This window comes from Eptatretus burgeri, chromosome 2 (assembly GCF_056783735.1).
Source record: "Eptatretus burgeri isolate ZD-2024b chromosome 2, Ebu_testis_v1, whole genome shotgun sequence".
Classification (NCBI taxonomy): domain Eukaryota; kingdom Metazoa; phylum Chordata; class Myxini; order Myxiniformes; family Myxinidae; genus Eptatretus; species Eptatretus burgeri.
In genome coordinates, this window is record NC_140962.1 from 151,839,924 (window position 1) to 151,859,936 (window position 20,013).

At 37.9% G+C, this 20,013-nt stretch overlaps 1 protein-coding gene and 1 long non-coding RNA gene across 2 annotated transcripts in view; one reads left to right on the forward strand and one right to left on the reverse strand.

The window, feature by feature from the left end:
• LOC147033564 (uncharacterized) overlaps nt 1–18,556 on the forward strand; it is a 36,758-nt gene extending 18,202 nt beyond the window's left edge. Inside the window, exon 2 of the mRNA XM_085871674.1 lies at nt 16,215–18,556. Within this exon, the coding sequence (XP_085727800.1) occupies nt 16,215–18,001 (1,787 nt within the window). The 3' untranslated portion in view covers nt 18,002–18,556. The remainder of the gene's footprint in view (nt 1–16,214) is intronic.
• On the reverse strand, nt 12,319–15,835 carry LOC147033565 (uncharacterized). The gene is made up of 4 exons (XR_015055563.1): nt 13,323–15,835; nt 13,067–13,225; nt 12,764–12,821; nt 12,319–12,474 (listed from the first exon to the last, which is right to left on the reverse strand). It is a non-coding gene; the product is annotated as an uncharacterized LOC147033565 (long non-coding RNA).
• Nucleotides 18,557–20,013: the final 1,457 nt, after the last annotated feature.

Genomic DNA, 20,013 nt, shown 5'->3' on the forward strand with positions numbered 1-20,013 from the left:
TCTTTTCACCAGGTTTAGGCATTGTAATTACAGCTGATTTATGATTACTACAATATTTTGAATGTTGTTCTAATCGTTCTTTTGTATGAAATGAATTAAGACATCGCTTACAAGGATATATTTTGTTTGCTGTTCTGAATACCTGAGAAGAGATTAATCTTGATAAATTATTGATGTATGTGTAATGTGAATTATTTCCAACACTAAAATATAAAAGATCAATGTGTGTTTCTTCATTTTTAAAGTTGTTTGAAATTTTTAATATTTGAACTTTGTTTGTATCCGTTAATCCATATACATTAATAGAAAGATTATTCTTTTTCTCAAATTTAGGAATATCTGTTAGTGGCATTGGGAAATTAAAATCTTTAATGTCCAAGGTATTCTCATATTTCATATATTGTTTTACTCTTTCTGAATTACATTTTGGTGGATGTAAGTGAGCAAGAACAGACCAGAGAAAACATTTATTATCATTATTCTTAATATTGTCCTGTCTGTCTGTCTGTGTCTGTTTGTGGTGAGGATGTTGAGGTCGTGGATAGATTCACTTACCTTGGCAGTGATATTCATGTCTCCGCAGGTTGTGAGCCGGAGGTCAATAGACGTCTGGGTCGGGCCTGGGGAGTCATGGATTCACTGGATCATGGGGTGTGGCGCTGCCGGTACCTGTGCGGGAGGACGAAAGTCCGAGTCTTCAGGTCCTTGGTACTTCCAGTCTTGCTCTATGGGTGCGAGACTTGGACTTTGACCAAGGATCTGAGACGGAGACTTAATTCCTTTGGTACCAGGTCTCTTCGGAGAATCCTTGGCTATCGCTGGTCGGATTTTGTGTCCAACGAGCGGTTGCTGAGAGAGACTCGGATGAGATTTGTTACCTGCATAGTCCGTGAGCGTCAGCTGCGGCTGTATGGACATGTGGCTCGTTTTCCTGACGCTGATCCTGCTCACCAGATTCTCTCAGCGAGGGAGTCTCATGAGTGGAGGAGGCCAGTGGGCCGACCACGTGCCTCATGGTTGCAGCAGGTTGACCATCATCTCAAGGAGATGGGGATGGGCCTGGCATCTGCCTGGGGGATGGCCAGACGGAGGCCCCTGGAGTACCGGCGGAAAGTGGACGCAGCGACGCGCTGTTCTGGCACATGCTCCCATACCTGACCTGATTCTTAATATTAACAACTGCCTTCTTTCGTTTTATTTCTTTTGGTAATTCAATATAAGAAGAAGCTTTAAGAGGGTTTGATTTTAGAATGTGTACATCTAAAAAGATGATTTTTTTAATATTGAATCCACTTCCTACCACTGTATTATCAACATCCTCCTCTTGTCTTGATAGTTCTTCATAAACCCCACTATTCAAAAAATCTTGAAATGATGTTATAAAATGAAGATCTGTCCTCATATAAGGAGTTTGTTCTTCATCTTGTCTTTTCATATTCATTTTCACTCCCATATAAAACTTTAAAGTTTTCATTTCTTTTAATGTTTTTTTAATAAATTTTTCAACATCAGGTTTCACTATTTCAATTGATTCAATTATTGATGATGGACCGGGTTCTCCAAATTGAAAAATCCTTATTTTTATATGCCCTTTAAATGCCCCATCAGTGTTTTCAATATAATAGTCTCCCTTTACTTTAAACTCATTTTTCTTGTTTTTTTTGTGATTGAAGATGCCTATTATAACTACTCTTCAAAACATCCTTTGAGCAGGTATCACAATGTTTTCTTTCCAACTCAAGAGGGGATATTTTGTGAAATAGATTAAATGTGTGTTTGTTGGCTCGGAGGTGTTTTCTATAATGTTTATATTCGTGATTACAAACATCGCAGTATGTTGTATTCACCATATTTATATAATAAAACTTTGCTTAAACTAAAAATTTCTTGATGAAAATTTCGTTTATTTTACAGGTGAATCTGTGCTTAAACTAAAATTTTCTTGATGAAAATTTCGTTTATTTTACAGGTGAATCTGTGCTTAAACTAAAATTTTCTTGGTGAAAATTTCGTTTATTTTACAGGTGAATCTGTGCTTAAACTAAAATTTTCTTGATGAAAATTTCGTTTATTTTACAGGTGAATCTGTGCTTAAACTAAAATTTTCTTGATGAAAATTTCGTTTATTTTACAGGTGAATCTGTGCTTAAAACCATTTTATCCTCCAACTTTTTCACTTAATAAATACAATGTTTCAAGACACAAAAGACAAGTTTCAATCAATCTCTTCATTTGTTAAAGATGCTGAGAAATATGTCAAGGATGTAAAATTGAACAAAGATAAATATAACAACTATTGGATAAAAACAATTATGGTGGATATGATGAGTTCTTCAATTTACTTCAGTGGAAGGGCTTTTAGTATACCTGGAAGAACATCAATTAAGGTATCTCTAACAAAAGTTTCTCCTCTCCTTCTGGCAATATATTCAAAACTAGAAAAAGCAATGAAACAAGAAAAGGTATCAAAAAATAAAAACCTTATGGATGAAGCTTTAGAAAGAAAAGATAAGACCATCTGTAATATGCAAGGAGAAATTTGTATTTTTTTCAACAACCCTAAAGATATAAATCCTGATGAAATAAAGGATGTTAATATATCAGGTGAAATGACATTTCGTTCAATTGTAGTTAAGGATCATTTTAAAATTACCTTTAATATAAAAAATGTAGCAGTTGAATCTGTTAATGAAAAAATGTATATCGATATCGATGGTAATGTTTTTTCTACTAATTAAATGAGCCAATATTCAACTGAAGATTTTGAAGATTATGAGAGTGATTATGATACCGAGAGTTTGCATTCAAACGATAGTTATGGCACCGAGAGTTTGTGTTCAAATGATAGTTATGAAAGTATAGATGATTCTGAAAGTATCGAAGATGATATCGAAGATGAATTTCAGTTTAAGTAAAGTTTTACTTTATAAATATGAATAGTTTACTCGATTTTGAGCCTCTTGAATTCCATGATTCTCCATATGACAAATTTGAGAATTGTCCTGCGTGTGAAAGACGGGGATTAAACACAGAGTCAAAAGCCTATAAACAATGTATATTCTGTGATTATCTTCTAATTAATGATAATCAAAAATATAAAAAGGAAAATAATTCTTTTAGATTTACACCAAAAATGAATTACTTTACAAGATTGATTCGAGAAATGAATGTAAAGAACGAGGGTGAGAACACACCTTTCCTTACAAGGGAAGAAACTGAACGTATTAGAGAAATGTTCAAAGGATTGTTGTTATATCTTATTCATGGATGTGATTTTCAGGGAAATATCAACACAAGATATTGCATAAATAAAATAATGGATTATCTTGAAATTAAACCTGAACTTAGGATAAAATATAGAATTTCGAAAAAAGCCAAGAATAAATTAAATAACCTGTTTTCCAAATATATAAATGAATGATTTTTTACCTATTTGGGAAAATAAGATAAAATTTGACAACCATAAAAATCTCCCAAATTCATTAAGATGCCTCATAGTTGGTTCAAGTGGATGTGGAAAAACCTGCTTACTTTTAAAGATGCTCCTCACTCCCAACTTTTTAGATTATGATAATTTAATAATTTTCACAAAGTCGAGTTTTCAACCAGTCTCAACTACTCTCACAAGGTTTTAATGCTGGTCTTCAAAAAGAAGATATAATCGGTTTATTTAAACTTCAAAAAAACCTAAATGATTTTAACATTGAAGATATAATACAACTATTTTGTGATACACAGAGATGTAAAAAGAAATCAAAACCGATAACTTGTATTCTGAGTGATAATACGGATGATATACCGTCTCCCCAAGATTTGGATAAATCCAAAAAGAACCTCGTTATCTTTGATGATTGTGTTAATGAGAGAAACCAAACGGTAATGGACAGCTACTACACAAGAGGGAGACATTCTTCTTGTAATTGTATTTATCTTAGTCAATCGTACTTTCAGCTTCCTCGTCGTTCCATCAGAAACAATGCTAATACTTTTATTTTATTCAAGTTAAATTCAAGAGATATAAACAATTTTTGGAGAGACAATTGTTCTACATTATGTAGTAAAAAGGAATTTGGGGATTACATGAAACACACGATTGAAAAATATAAATATATTGTTGTGAAACAAGATGAGATATTAAATGATATTTTTCAATAAATAAATGGATGCGAAAGAAAGAGCAAGAAGATTTAGGGAACATCAAGAGTTGGTTTCAAAAGTTGTAAAACAGCAGGAAGACATAAAGAAGAAACGCAGACAGAAACTAACGGGCGAAGAAGCATTTGAAAGAAAACAAGAGAAATTTTTTAAACCACTTTTAAAAACTTCCCAAGGAAAAATGAAAGATGTTTCCACAGTTCCCACGGTAGAATATACTCCTAAAAAACTTCAAATGTTAAAAGATTTCAGTCAAATGACGGAGGAAGAATTAGAGCATTTAGGAGAATTAGAATATGATGATGAAGGTTTATTTCAACAACTGGAAGAGATTAATCGACCCCCTGATTATATTGTGAATGCTCTTCAAAACAATGAATATTCAGCGGATTCAAAAACCAAAGCAGGACTCATTCCAACAGAACAATCAGCAATATTTCATCTTGTTCAAGAAAAGGTATTGATATTTAATGATGAATTAAGGTTCTTGGGTTCTGCTCAACCCCCTGTTAAACTAACTCCAAGATTAATGTTTCTTCTCACAAAAGATGGAAGACAAGGTTCAACTGTGAGGGATGAATCAAAGTATATTGATAAACCATTGGATATGGAAAATAATGATGATAGAGTATATATTGATCTGCTGAACACTCTAAATTATAAGGTTATTCTTTCTGGTAAAAGTAGGAAGAATGAGAAGGAGAAACACATTATTCAGGCTTTAAGTATCCTTGGTTCAGGTGTTAGTTTTCTTCCAAATGACCCATCGCAATTAGTTAATAGACTGTTATTGTTGTTAGGCAGTAAGAAGGCTGGAAATAACAATTGTTTTAATGAAGCATCAGCCATTTTAGACCAGTTGATGAACATGAAAATAATTAATAAATATCAATATAAAGACATTTTATCTCATATTAAATAAGATGAGAAGCACAATCCTTAGTTTCAATTTCACAACAAGCGACCACACATCTTCATTCCCATACCCACTACAACTTGACACAACAAAAGAATATGAGGCATCTTTATTGTCCATGGAAACTTATAATACCTTATTTAATATAACCGAGAAAAATGACAAGTTTAGTTATAATCCAGGAAGTGGATACAAAACGATAACGGTCTCACCCGGAGCATATGAGATTTCTCAAATATCTTCCGAAATTGCTCGTCTTATGAAAGAACAGGGTGATGAACCAAAAAATATTGTTATAAACATTCAAAAACATACTTCAAAATCAACGATTAAAGTTAAAAATAACTACAAGGTTGATTTCACAATTGATAATTCATTTAGAGAGTTATTGGGTTTCTCCTCAAAAAAGATTGAAACTAATGGGACGTTTTACAGTGATAATGTCATTCAAATATCCTCAGGAATAAATTCAGTGTTAATTCACTGTGATTTGATTGATGGTGCTTATAATGATGGAAAAAAACAAATACAATATTTTCATTCAGCGCATACTCAACCCCAATTGGTTATAAATTCAATATGGAACCCAAAAATTTGGTTTATCTACCTGTGTCAGGAAAAACCATACACAGAGTAAATTTTAGGATAACCGACCAAGATAATCGTGTGATTTCTTTTAATGGAGAAGTTATATCCATCAGAATTCACCTACGTGAAGTTTTCCAATAAATAAATACGATGGTTATTGTGAGGAAACACGAGTTGGGAAAATATAAAATAATTACAGGGGATGGGATGTTCCTTTCCCCATACTACAAGGGTGAAGGTATGTATCTTGGTAGAGGATACTATAAACCTAAGAGACAAAGGGGTGTTGGGCATCAATTTAGAGGAGATGGGATAATTGATACTCTCATGGGTATTGGTTCAACTATTCTTAAACATAAAGATCTAATTGGTTCAACTGCTTCTGCTGTGGGAAATGTTGCAGGTGCTGTAAAGAGTATAAAAGATGCCCAGAAGGAATCTCATAAATTACAAGCAATAAAAGAAATTAAGAAAGGCAAAACTCAGTTGTACCCCAAGAACGACAGAAAATAATTCAAATACTTGGATCAGGGTTTCAAAAGTTTTAACATCTTTTTTTCCTAAATAAATACAAGTATGGAAGCAATTGATAGTATCTATGATTTGGATGATACTATTATTATCTCAAACTCCACTAAAAAGAAGATTACTTCAAGGTAAATGCAATAACTGGAACAGACTGGAATACGAATGGTACAAAAAGTTTTGAAATAAATAATCAACAAACCTATTTGAATCTCTCCGAAAGTTTCTTGTTGTGTAAATTTAAATTCACTAAGGCTGGGAATAACACAAACGCTACACTTGTAAATGATTTCTTCTGGAAAATGTTTGATAGTGTGCGTTTGTATATTGGAACACAAGAAGTTGAAGCGGTTGATTATGTCTCTGCTGTATCTGAAATGATAAAATTTACACTCTATACATTCAGTGATAGAATGGGAAAGGGGTCTGTCGAAGGTTTTATTCCTGATATGTCAACGGGAACAAACACAGACCCTGGGTATACTCAAAGGAAAGGAATGTATAATGATGATACAAAAGCAGAAAATAGTTTTACTGTGGCAGTTCCTCTTAAAGGTATATTTGGATTTTGTGATCATGATAAAGTTCTGTATGGCCTTAAAATTAGATTTCAACTACAAAGGAATGATAATGAAAATCGATTGCTTTTTGGTGTTGGTAGTGCTTTTGGTGATCAGAATAAATTTGTAATTGAGGAAATGAGTTGGTATATCAGTGAATATACTCCTAATCTTAAAACAGAAGAGATGTTGAATCGAAGACTTAACTCAAAGAAACCACTCAGTGTATCATACCTCAAAAGAAGATGTCAACACGTTAAACTCAATCAAACTACTTACACGTGGAATTTGGGTGTTCTGGAAGGAAAGCCACGATATCTGTGGATGATTTTTAAAAAGCCAGATGGTGATACTGCGACTGATAAGAATAATGCATTGAGTGATAATGCTAAGGTGAAACAACTTCGCGTTTCTCTAGATGGAACATTTTACCCACGAGATAGATTGGAAATTAATTGGGAAAAAAATGATTTTGCTGAAGCATACAAGTCTTACCAAAAGGTGTGTGAAAGTAATGGAAATAAAGAACCTATTTTGGATATGACAGCATTTAAAAGTTTGTATACAATCTATGCGTTTGACCTGAGCGCTCAAAAGGAAACTATAAAGTCTAATCGAGTGGATACTTCCCTATACATTGAAAGAGGAGAGAGTGAAGAAGTTGATACATATTGTTTGCTTTTGGAAGAAACAGAATTGCAGATTAATACAGATAATGGTGTGATGATTAGTCTCACATAATTTTTTGTTAAATAAATGAGTGGCAAAGTACCAACTGGGGTATATGTTAATCAAATCAATCTTCATAAACTATCATCTTGTGTTCAAAATCAAAAGCCTTGTACGATTAACGTTAATACAATTCAGAGAAAAGGAGCAGTAAGAATTGATGTTTTTCTCACAAGAGAACAGGTTAAAATCTTGAATGACACTGGCTCACTTAAAATTAAAATGACAAAACCAATGTTGAAAAAATATTCAATAAGAGAGACGAGTGGAGGATTTCTCCCATTTCTAATTCCTTTATTTGCTGGTTTAAGTGCGGTTGGAGCATTGACGGGTGGTATTTCAACAGCGGTGAAAACTGCCAACGAAAGGAAGGCTCAACTCCAGGCTCAAAAATAATTGGAAAGACATAACAAAGAGTTGGAGAAACAAATTAGTGGAAGTGGTGTAATTGTCGATTTTGCTGAAAAACTTGAAGGTCTGCCTGATAAAGCGAGATTGCTAGTTGGAGATATGCTTTCTTCTATAGCACAAGCAGGTGTAAAATTAACGAAAAGAGGTAATGGATTATATCTTTCTAATAAATAAATGAGCATTGATGAGTGGTTGAAAGAATTTGGAAAGAATACAACATCAAATTTACAACTTGTCAAATATTGTAAGAAATTAAAAATTCATAATGTGGTTATTTGTATGAGAGATGAATTAACAAATGTGCCGAAACATACAAAGAATATTATTATGAACATAGAAGATAATAATGGGAACGGTTCTCATTGGGTTTGTATTTTTAATAGTCAAGACAAATATTATTTTGATAGTTTTGGTCTTCCACCACCTGTTGAAGTCATAAAATTCTTACAGAATGGTGTTTATCAAACATTTCAAGTCCAAGAATTAAATTCCAAGTGTTGTGGCCAATTATGCCTATATGTGTTATTTCAACTCAACAAAAATAAAAAATTTTATGATATTATTTTTAATCTAATATAAATGACTTATGTTGGTAAAGATGGTTCTATCTTTGGTGTATCTCAAGAACTGGATATTGATTTATCGAATTATTACACAAAGGCACAGGCTGAACGACATAAATATAATATAACCAAAAATATTAACATGAAAAATGCTTATAAATTAAAAAATTATCCAAGCCCGACTGACGCGAATGACTTGGTGAGATTAAGCGATTTATCACAATATATATCCTTAAATAAAACAGCCGTGTATTCCAAAGATGCAGAAGTGTTGATATTATCTCCAGGTCATACAGAATTCACAGTTCGAATTAAAATAAATTTTTATAAAGAAGGGCGTATCGTTTGTATGAGAATAGAACAATGGGGGTATGATATGAATGATTTAGGGTATAATTGGTCATTTAAAATTAACCTCGAAGACCTGGAACAATTAAATCAGTCTCGTAAGGAAGAATATTATCCACTTGGTATCGAGAATGAGTTTTGTGGGGCTACGATTAGTAAACAACAAATAAAAGAATTTAATAAGGGTAAATATAATAATGGTTTTGCCCTAGTTTATATCATGAAAACAGAAAAAACAGGATTATATATAATAAGTAAGGAAATACAAAATGATTTAACTATGGGAAGATGGGGAGGTGTTTCGTGCCATAATATTGTTCTAACATATATTTCTAATACATAAATGACAGCAAGAAGGCTTCAAGAAAATTATTATTTCTGTGTCCAAGCATACCTTCAAGAAAAGGGTATTCGGTATTTTAATAAATATGTTCTACAACATAAGAATGAAGTATTTTCAATAAAAGATTGGCATTATGCTGATGTTGATAAACCGACAACTTTAGATTTAATTAGAATGTTAAATAATGAAAAAATTATAAAGTTAAGAAAAGGTAAGGCTCTTTTAGAAATTCAAAAGAAATTTTATTGGTTTCCTGTTGTAAAAAAAAATTATTTTGGATACAGGAATAACAAGAAATCCTGATGAATATATGTATAATATTCTATGGGGTGTAAGCGATTCAAGGATAGTAAGGGATGAGGAAGGAGTTGAAGAAGAGAGGGAAGAGGAGGAAAAGGAGAAGAGGGAGAAGAAAGAGAAGGAGGAAAAAGAGAAGAGAGAGAAGGAGGAGAGGGAGAAGAGAGAGAGGGAGGAAAGAGAGAAGAGAGAGAGGGAGGAGAGAGAGAAGAGAGAGAGGGAGGAGAGGGAGAAGAAAGAGAGGGAGGAGAGGGGGAAGAAAGAGAAGGAGAGGGAGGAGAGGGAGAAGAAAGAGAAGGAGGAAAAAGAGAAGAGAGAGAAGGAGGAGAGGGAGGAAAGAGCGAGACAAAATAAATATCAAAATATGGAAACCAGTGAGATTAAAAAAAGATTAAGGGTATTACAGAAAATAACTCAACCCACCGAGGAGGAAAAGAAAGAATTGACAAGTCTATTTGCAATACTTTCGACAAGACTATTAGCATCGACAAGATATGGATTTTAATTCAAGTTTTTCATTTTTTTTTTCTTAAATAAATGGAGGAGAGAGTGAAGGCATTTCTAAGGATTCTTTATGTTTTAAAAATTAAGATTCAAATGTGCATGTTGGAAACTAAAAAGGTTTTTGCACTCTGCAGGAATTTTTCTCATAAATAAATGAGTTATTGTCTCAAATGTAAAAAGAAAACTAATACTAAAAATATTTCATATATTAAAAGTAAAAATAACAGGGTTATACAAAAAGGTATATGTTCGGTGTGTGGTTCAAAAAAAAATCAATTTATCTCCAAACACAAACTCGGAGGAGATATCCAAAAGTTTTTATCAGGAAGTAAATTTACAACTACTGGAATACCAGGGGAATTACATCTTCCAGGGTATTCTTTCTGTGGCCCAGGCACAAACTTGGATAAAAGATTAGATGAGGCAGACAATCCTAAATCCTGGAGTAAGCCTATCAATAGAGTTGATGAAGTGTGCATGAGACACGATATTGATTATGGGAATACCACAACGTTGCAAGAAAAGCATGAAGCCGATAGAGAAATGTTGTATAATTTGTCTCTGATACAAAATCCAACCTTGAGAGAAAAAGTTGATCGGTTCATTGTGAAGAAGATGATCAGTGCTAAATTGAAACTTGGACTTGGAAATTCAAAAAACTTATAGGCTCTAATGATGCCATTAAGACTGAAGAGCAATTAGCTGATGAATTACATAAACCAATATTCACAAAGTTTCAGAGAAGGAAAGTTTATTCCAAGGAAGTTGATTATATCTGGTCTGCTGATTTGATTGAACTCAATAATGATAAGGGGTACAAGTATGCTTTAACCGTTATTGATTTGAGGAGTAGATATGTGTGGGTTGTCCCTTTAAAAAACAAAACAGGTGATACTCTTATGTTAGCTTTTCAACAGATATTTAATAAAAGTAAGAGAAAACCTAAAAAATTGTGGACTGATGAGGGTAGAGAGTTTTATAACAAGACATTTATGAATTTTCTAAAAAATAACAGTATTACATTATACAGTACCTTTAATGAAGGGAAGGCAGTTGTTGTTGAACGTTTTAATCGTACCTTAAAAGAGAGACTATATAAAAAATTCACACAACTCGGTTCACAACAATGGTCATCTTTTATTCAGGATATTGTGGATAAGTATAATGACACGATTCACACGGCAACAAATATGAAACCATCAGAAACATTGACAAAATTAAAATATGAAAAAGAGATTAATGTCAGAAAACCTAAGTTCAAAGTTGGTGATATCGTAAGAACATATCGGTGGAAATCTCATTTTGAAAAAGGTTATACGAAAAGATGGACCAACGAGCTTTTTAAAATTGTTGATGTAATAGATACGGTTCCTTGGACTTATAAGATATATGATTTGGAAGGGGAAGAGATTTTAGGTTCATTTTATTCACAGGAATTACAAAATACAAAGATAAATTGAAATTTTTTGACTCCGCCCCTTTTTGGCTCCACCCACACAAGCCCACGCCCACACAAGCCCCGCCCACACAAACCCCACACAAACCCCACCACACACCCCCCACAAGCTCCAATAAATTGAAATTTTTGACTCCGCCCCTTTTTGACTCCGCCCACACACGCCCCTCCCACCGAAGCCCTGCCCACACAAACCCCACACAAACCCCACACAAGCTCCACACAACCTCCACACAAAAACTCCACACAAGCTCCACACACACAAACCCCACACAAGCTCCACCCATATTCATCATATTCACATAATTAGTGATTAGTTAATTAGTTCCCCACACACACACAACATGTTTATTTAATTAAAAAATTATCCACCCATCCACACAAGCTCCACTCATCCACCCATCCCCCCATCTCTCCACCCATCCATTTATCCACATAAGCCTCATCCACATTCACCCCTCCCACACAAGCTCCACCCACATAAACCCCTGCCCATATAAACCCTGCCCACATAAACCCCTCCCACATAAGCCCTGCCTACACAAGCTCCACACAAAAACACCACACACATAAACCCCTCCCACACAAGCTCCACCCACATAAACCCCCGCCCACACAAGCCCCACCCACACAAGCCCCACGCACACACACACACCCAGCCCACACAAGCCCCTCCCACACACACCCCACCCACACAAGCCCCCACCGAAGCCCCGCCCACACAAGCCCCGCCCACACAAGCCCCGCCCACACAAGCCCCACCCCCTCATCCCCCTGTGCGCCCCCACCTTTGACCCACCACCTCCCTCATCCCACCCCCCACCCTTCCCCACACACACACATGGGGAGGGGAGGGATGGGATGAGGGGGTGATGGGTCATTGGGGGAGCGCACCTACCCCCCCCCCCCCTTTACATCTCTTTTATTCTTTTCTTGTAATTCAGAATCAAGTAATTGTAAACAAAACAAATATAATTTATTAATATTGAAAATATTAAATATTCATTTGCGAGAATGTACAATCTTTCCCAGCAATCTTCTTCAGATGCCTTGTGATTTCGAAACTCAGACACCATATTCTGTTTTGAAACAAAAAGTGGATAATAATTAGGTTCTATAAAGATAATTACATGGTAATATGAATAAGCCTCGTTGACCACTGAATTAACACACCAGGAGCCTGTCATCCTTTCAAGGTCAATAAAATGAATTCCAGTGTACTGACAAAACCACGTCCAAACTAATGATGCAACCAACATAAGGCGACATTCTAAAGAGAGAGTGATATTAATAATAATTCAGAAATATTTACCTCCAGAAAATCATGTGTTGTACGAGTGATATTAATAATAATTCAGAAATATTTACCTCCAGAAAATCATGTGTTGTACAAGATTGCTTCAACAGCTGATGTTGTGCGATAGTGCTGAAAAAAAAAAATAATAAGTCAAGGGTATAGATGAAGAGACAGACAGGGAAAGCAACACACACACACACACGCACGCACACACACATACACACACACATAGACACACACACACGTGCCTCACCATTGGTTTAATTCATTCGAGATCAGAGACCAGTCATTATAAATCATTGGCCTCTTCAATAAGAGCAGAGAGAGGTAGGTAGAAAGACAGACAGAGAGAGAGGCACACACACGTGTCTCACCATTGGTTTAATTCCTTCGAGATGAGAGGACGTGATAAGACTTCATGCCACTCATTGAAAATGTCTTTCAATTCTCTTCTAAAATCATTGATCTCTTCAATAAGAGTATTAATTTCATGAACCACGTCGTGATATGTGAACTCAATTTCTTCCAATGCCCTGTCAGGGAAAAATATATATATATATCAGAATTATCATGATTTAATTAATAATCATTTGCTTCATCGTTCAAAGAGAAAAGCATACACAAACTTACCAACTCTGTAGTGGGCTGTTGGCTTCATCGGAAGAAATATCGTCCATGCCTCAGTTGTAAAAATGAAAATCCCGTCTGGCAGAAACTTTGTCTGGCGAACCGCTTATAAAGCAACGATGAGGAGATTGCTTAATCATTGGGTGTGGGCACAGGAAATGACAAGCTTCTCTTAATGATCTCATCTGGCCACCGCCCGAGTTGCAAATCATTTTTGGACATAAACCACGCCATAAAAGTTTTGATTCAAATGTTTTCAGTTCGTGTTCTGAGATAAAATATAAACACGAGACCTTGTCTCACAGAATAGTTCCTATTTTTTCACAGCATGGCAGTCCAAAACCACTTCCTCATTCACACAGCACGGCCGTGTCAAAAAAAAACACTTCCTCATTTTCACGGCATGAACTGAAAACATTTGAAACAAAACTTTTTTTCTGGCATGGTTTATGTACAAAAATGATTTGCAACTCGGGCGGTGGTCAGATGAGATCATTAAGAGAAGTTTATCATTTCGTAATGGCACAAAAGGGGTATCTTAAAAAATATAAAGATTCAAATGTTTTGTTTTTCAATATTTTAGATGGGGATTATTGTGCAAAGAAAATTAAACTATTGAAGGAATTTGAGAATGAACAAATGTTTATAGGTTCAATGAGTGAGCTAAACAATATGCATTGGTTATTTGATAAAGAGTGTCCCGGGGCTTAGGCGTTTCAGATATTTCTTTCGAATCACCTTTAACAAATCTTTATCTTGTTGTATGGGTTATTTGAATAGAGAGCCCCTAGGTTAAAAGGGGAAATAAAAAAATGACCGTTTTTACAGCCATTTTTCCCTGCTGTGCAGGGGTTTGGCTTTTTCTTGAGGCAATGTTTTATGGCCGGATGCCCTTCCTGACACCAACCCTGGTCGCCTCTTACGACACACAGGGATATGGTACACCTATTCTAACCGGGGCATACACCGGGGCCAGTACACTGGCACTCATTTTGCCGACCTCGGAAGGATGGCAGGCTGAGTCAACCCCCTGGTGTTAATTCAGCAGCCAACGGGATTTGAACTCAGGACCCTGGGATCCCAAGCCGCCACCCTAACCACTAAGCCAACACCAGGCTCCAGGTTAAAAGGGGAGACAAATAAATATACCTTGGGCTAAAAAGGGGATTTATTTTTTCAGGGGAAAAAAAAGAAAAATTTCATGGCTGAAAATCCCCCATTCATTTACATGGGGAAAAGTGAGCCAGAACCAGTATTCTTTCCCTACTGCTGTTATTTAGCGGAACGCCGTTCGTGCATGCATGACGTGGTTCGTGTGTGAAATAAAGTGAATAAAATAAGTGAAAGAGTGGGATTTAAGACCTAACTGAAAGCACTACGCAACGCTTCTTGTCCCATATACCCACTAGACATAATGGAAGGGCTAACTGGAATGGAAGCGGTGGGGGGAGTGCCGGCTTCACAGAACCGCAACAATATTTTCTGAAGGCGCTGTATAGCATGATATTTCAACAATGACAGAACTTGGCGAGTGAATTGTGTCGGTGACATGAAAAAAGCCGATTAGATTTGGGTTTCGGTTCGGATGCAGATCTGGCTTCCCATTGGGATACAATTAACACGAACAGTTCAGCCTGGCGGAGGTATGCGCTCTGCCGAGTACCATTCCAGTTACCTCCGCCACCGAAGGTGGATGGAGGTTGTATTTTAACTCGTGTCTGTCTGTAAACAGGATATCTCAGAAAGTTGTGGATGTATTCGGACGAAATTTGATGGGGAGGTTGGGTTCGTACCAAAAACGAAATTATTAGATTTTAGTGAAGATCTGGGTCTGGATCCAGATAATGGAATTTATTAAAGTGATTCTTCACCATTGAGTGCTCGAGCGAAAAACAATATATAGCACGATATCTCAAAAAGTTAGGGACACGTTGTGACAAAACTTGGTCAACAAATTGGGTGTGTGATGAGGACGAACCGATTCGATTTTGGTGAAGATCTGAATCCAGGTATGATAGTTTTGTTCATCTTTATTAGTGATTCTTCACCATTGAGAGATGTGGCCAAAACAATATACAGCATGATGTTTCGAAAAGTTGAGGTCGGATGATGACAAAACTCGGTGGATGAGTTGGTTCGGCGACAAGAACAAGCCAATTGGACTTATTCAATCGATTACGATTATTATCTATTTCGGACAAAACTTAAGCTGTTCAGCCTGGCGGAACTATGAGCTCCACAGAGTGCTGTTCTAGTTTCAATCGGTTTATTGTGTACTGTCCTGTAATGACTGGAATTGTGATGAGCAACGAAGAAGAAGAAAAAATTCCACTTCACAAAAGTAAATGGTAACTTGCAACGTTTGAACACACCGCATGGATGTAGCACGGCATATGTAGCCCATCCATCCATCCATCAGGACTGTACTCTGTGCAGAGCGTTGGTGCTGCCTCAGCAGTCTCCTTGGCTATTGGGCGCAATCCTGGACGGGTCTCCACTCCGACACAAGATGCCAGCAAGCTGGCACTCATTTTGCCGACCTCGGAAGGATGACAGGCCGAGTCAACCCCACCTGGTATTAATTCAACAGCCGGGTGGGATTTGAACTCAGGATCCAAGGATACCAAGCCCACCACCCTAACCGTTAAGCCAACACCATGCATATATATTTTTAGCCCCGTGTTGAGAATATTCACACATTGAAGTCACAGATAATTCGAGGATAATTTAGGACAACCCTTCAGTTGTCGATTTATGTTAACTCGTCAATCACAAGTCGTCATTTCACTTTTTACACTAAATTGCTGCCTTCAAAACTGTACATTAACATTCTTCTCCAAAGCCGAATTTCTGTGAACTGACTTCTTCTTCTTTTTTTTTTTTTAATGTTTGCAGACAAACAGAAGAAGATCATCACGATGTCTTCCGACACCTCATGTTCTCGCGACTTCAACACAAAGGCTGCATTGATGCGACACAGGAAGAGGCACCGACCAGTTTCCAGCGACAAAACGAAGAAATGCGCCGATTATTCTTGTCGTACCTGTTATAAGAGCGTTGCAGTGACGCGCACGAAAGAGCGACCATTTACCTGCAGTGTGTGTGGAAGGGGAATGAAGAGGTCAGGGGATTTGAACGTTCACATGCGGATTCACACGGGGGAGCGCCCGTACTCTTGCACGGTTTGTGGAACGATATTCTCCTCCGCTACAGAATTGAGAAAACATTTTATTTATTCCCACCCTGACGAGCCATACACCTGCAGTACTATCTGCAGTGTGTGTGGTCAGCGATTGGGAAACTTGTGGCAGTTGAAGATTCACATGCAGATTCACACTGGAGAGCGCTCGTACGCTTGCACATTTTGTCCAAAGATGTACACTTCTTCGGACAAGTTGAAAATTCACATCTGTACCCACACTGGAGACAATCCATACGCTTGCAAATTCTGTCCGAAGAGATACACTTCTTCACACAACTTGAAAATTCACACCTGTACCCACACTGGAGACGATCCATACGCTTGCAAATTCTGTCCAAAGACGTACACTTCTTCACACAACTTGAAAAATCACACACGTACCCACACAAAAGAACTCCCACACGTGTGTGAGGTTTGTGGAAACAGGTTCTCCCTTTCTTCAGGTTTGAAAAAGCATACTCTTCATTTCCACAATGGGAACGAACAAGATATCAACAATGCAAGTAACAAGCCGTATACCTGCAGAGTGTGTGGCAAGGTATTGCGTGACTCCTCAAAGTTGACGACTCACATGCGGATTCATACCGGAGAGCGTCCGTACCGTTGCAAGTTTTGTCCAAAGGCATTCTACTGTTCCACCGTTTTGAAATGTCACACACGTATCCATACAGGGGAGCGTCCGTACACTTGCACAGTTTGTGCAAAGACTTTCAGACTTTTATCGACATTGATACGTCACCGGCATATTCATCATGGAAAAAGCCCATCCCGATACCGTTGCGGAATTTGTCCGAAGGTACTCTCGTGTTCTTCGGCTTTGAAAAGGCATGCGAGTTCACACACAAGGAAGAATGAACGAGTTGTCTTGGGAGAAAATCCGAACAAGTGTTCTGTGTGTAATAGGGTATTTTCTCGTCCGTCGTGTTTGGCTCAACATATCCGAATACACACCGGAGAGAAGCCCTACAAGTGTTCTGTGTGCAGCAAGGCATTTGCTCGTTCAGGGAATTTGGCCAAGCATATTAAAATACACAACGAAGAGAAGCCCTACCAGTGTTCAGTGTGCGGCAAGGTATTTGCTCATTCAGTACATTTTTCTCAACACATGAAAATGCACGCCGGAGAGAATGACCAACAAGAGAAGCCCTACAAGTGTTCTCTGTGCAGCAAGGCATTTGCTCGTTCAGTAAATTTGTCAAAACATAACAAAATACACAACGGAGAGACACCCTTCCAGTGCCATGTGTGTAGCAAGGTCGTTTTTGGTTCATCCAATTTGATTCAACATATCAAAGCACACAACGTAGACCGAACCGCATCGACTGGACAGAAGAGAGGTTACACCAAACGAGAGAGACCCCACAAGTGCACCCTGTGCCGCAGGGCCTTCATTCATTCTTCAAGTTTACGCGAACATCAAAGAATACATGCGGGGAAGAATTACCAACGGGAGAATTACCCTTTTTCTGTCTTCAGTTGATTACGGGAGAAGGGCCCACAAGTGTTCCGACCGCAACAGGGGGTTTTGCCGAATCATCGACTTTACATGTCCATCAAAGACTTGATTCAAGAGAGAAGCCCAACAAATGATCTGTGTGCGGCAAGGCCATTATTCATTCGTCAGCTTGATATAAGCATCAAAGATTGATACATTCATCGGAGGGAGACCAAAAGATGGATAACTTAAATATAGACCAAAGAACAGCAACACAGAAGCTCGAAAATTTCGCGCCGTACAAACAACTCGGGGTAATTTGAAGTACGTACTGCAAAACTGGAGGTTTTGTTTTGGAAGTATTATGACGGGCAATTTGTGCACTGCATTTTTCAAGTGCGTAATTGAATTTGAATAAAAGAATGTAAAAAGTCATATCGATAAATTCTGAGTTTTACCGCAATTTTCTGCAGTCTCTATTTCATCACCTTATCAAACGCATTACATTAGTTCTTGGTGCCTGTTGTTTGTGTCCTTTATGAAGTCCCTATGAACAGTAAGTTTCCTGTTTGGAATGATTTTCAATTTTGTTTGACTGCCAGAGAGGCAGACAGAGAGTAAATAAATTATCGAACTCCTCTCTGCGCATGTGTGATTGGGATGAATTCAGAAGCAAAGTACGGTAAAATGAAAGGCTCGTCTTCCGATTCATGTTTAAATAAGCTGTTACTTTTATAAACTGACTATCATAAATTGGTAAGACAGACAGATGGACGGACATGAACCAATTGCTTAAGTCCGATTTTTCACTTCCGATGCATTGGGTACCAATTTCCAAGGAACACCTACAGAACAAGACTCAACCAGGTCACTCTACCCTGGATATGCTGCTTCTGCTCTCCCATCAATGGATGGAGGTCCTCAAAGCCAGACAGGAAATCCGAGCCATATCCCTGGACATATCACGTGCTTTTGACACAGTCTAGCACCCTGCCCTGCTCACCAAACTCTCTTCCTATGGTATCCAAGGCCATCTCCACTCATGGCTCGCAGACTTCCTCTCCTGTTGCAGTCAACGTGTGGTTCTCAATGGAATTCTTTCATCCCCTCTTCCTGTCCAGGCTGGAGTTCCTCAAGGCAGCGTTCTGGGCCCTGTTTTTCTGGTTTTCATCAATGATTTCTCCGACTCTCTGGAAAATCCTCTATATCTCGTTGCTGATGACTCCACGCTCTGCCGTACCATCGGTCATCCCTCAGACCGGCAAGCAGCAGCTTCTTCGCTCACTGCAGATCTGGGTAAAATCACAAACTGGTCCAACACGTGGAACATGTCTTGCAATCCGGACAAATGTCACACTCTCACTATGTCTCTTCGAAAGGACCGTTTAGAAACCCCCCCCCCCCCATCCACTTTCTCAACAATCCTCTGGAAGAAGTCCTTTCATTCAAGCTTTCTGGGTCTCACTATCTGCCATGACCTTTCCTGGGAAAGCCACATTTCAATCCTCACCTCCAAAGCCAGTCGCTGAATGGGAATCCTCCGTCGTGCAAAGTCCTTCCTCGGCCCTCTTGAGCTCCTGACCACATACAAAGCTTTCGTCTGCAGCCTGATGGAGTACTGCTCTCCCCTCTGGGCTGGTGCTCCTGCCTCTCACCTTTCTCGGCTTCACGCTGTGGAAACCAAGGCATTTAGGATCATTGGAATCTCCCGTGATGAGGCTGGGTCTTTGTGCCTCTCACTCACTCTCTCAGCGCAAGCGGGTCGATGATCTTTCTGTCTTCTACTGTCTCTTCTCTGGTCCCCCCCCCTTGCTCTGTCTGCGATTTGTCCCCACCATATTTCCGTAGGGCAGTCATGGTCTGCCAACAATCCCCTTCTGGTAAAACTACCAAAATCACAGATCACTGCTCACCTTCACTCTTTCATTCCTCTTTTTTTTCCCCGCCTTTGGAATAAACTCCCTCACTCTATTCATTCCCATTCTTCCCTCCTTCAAAACAGCTGTTCACCACCACCTCTTATCGTCCCCCATCCAAAACCTCAATCTTTTCTACCC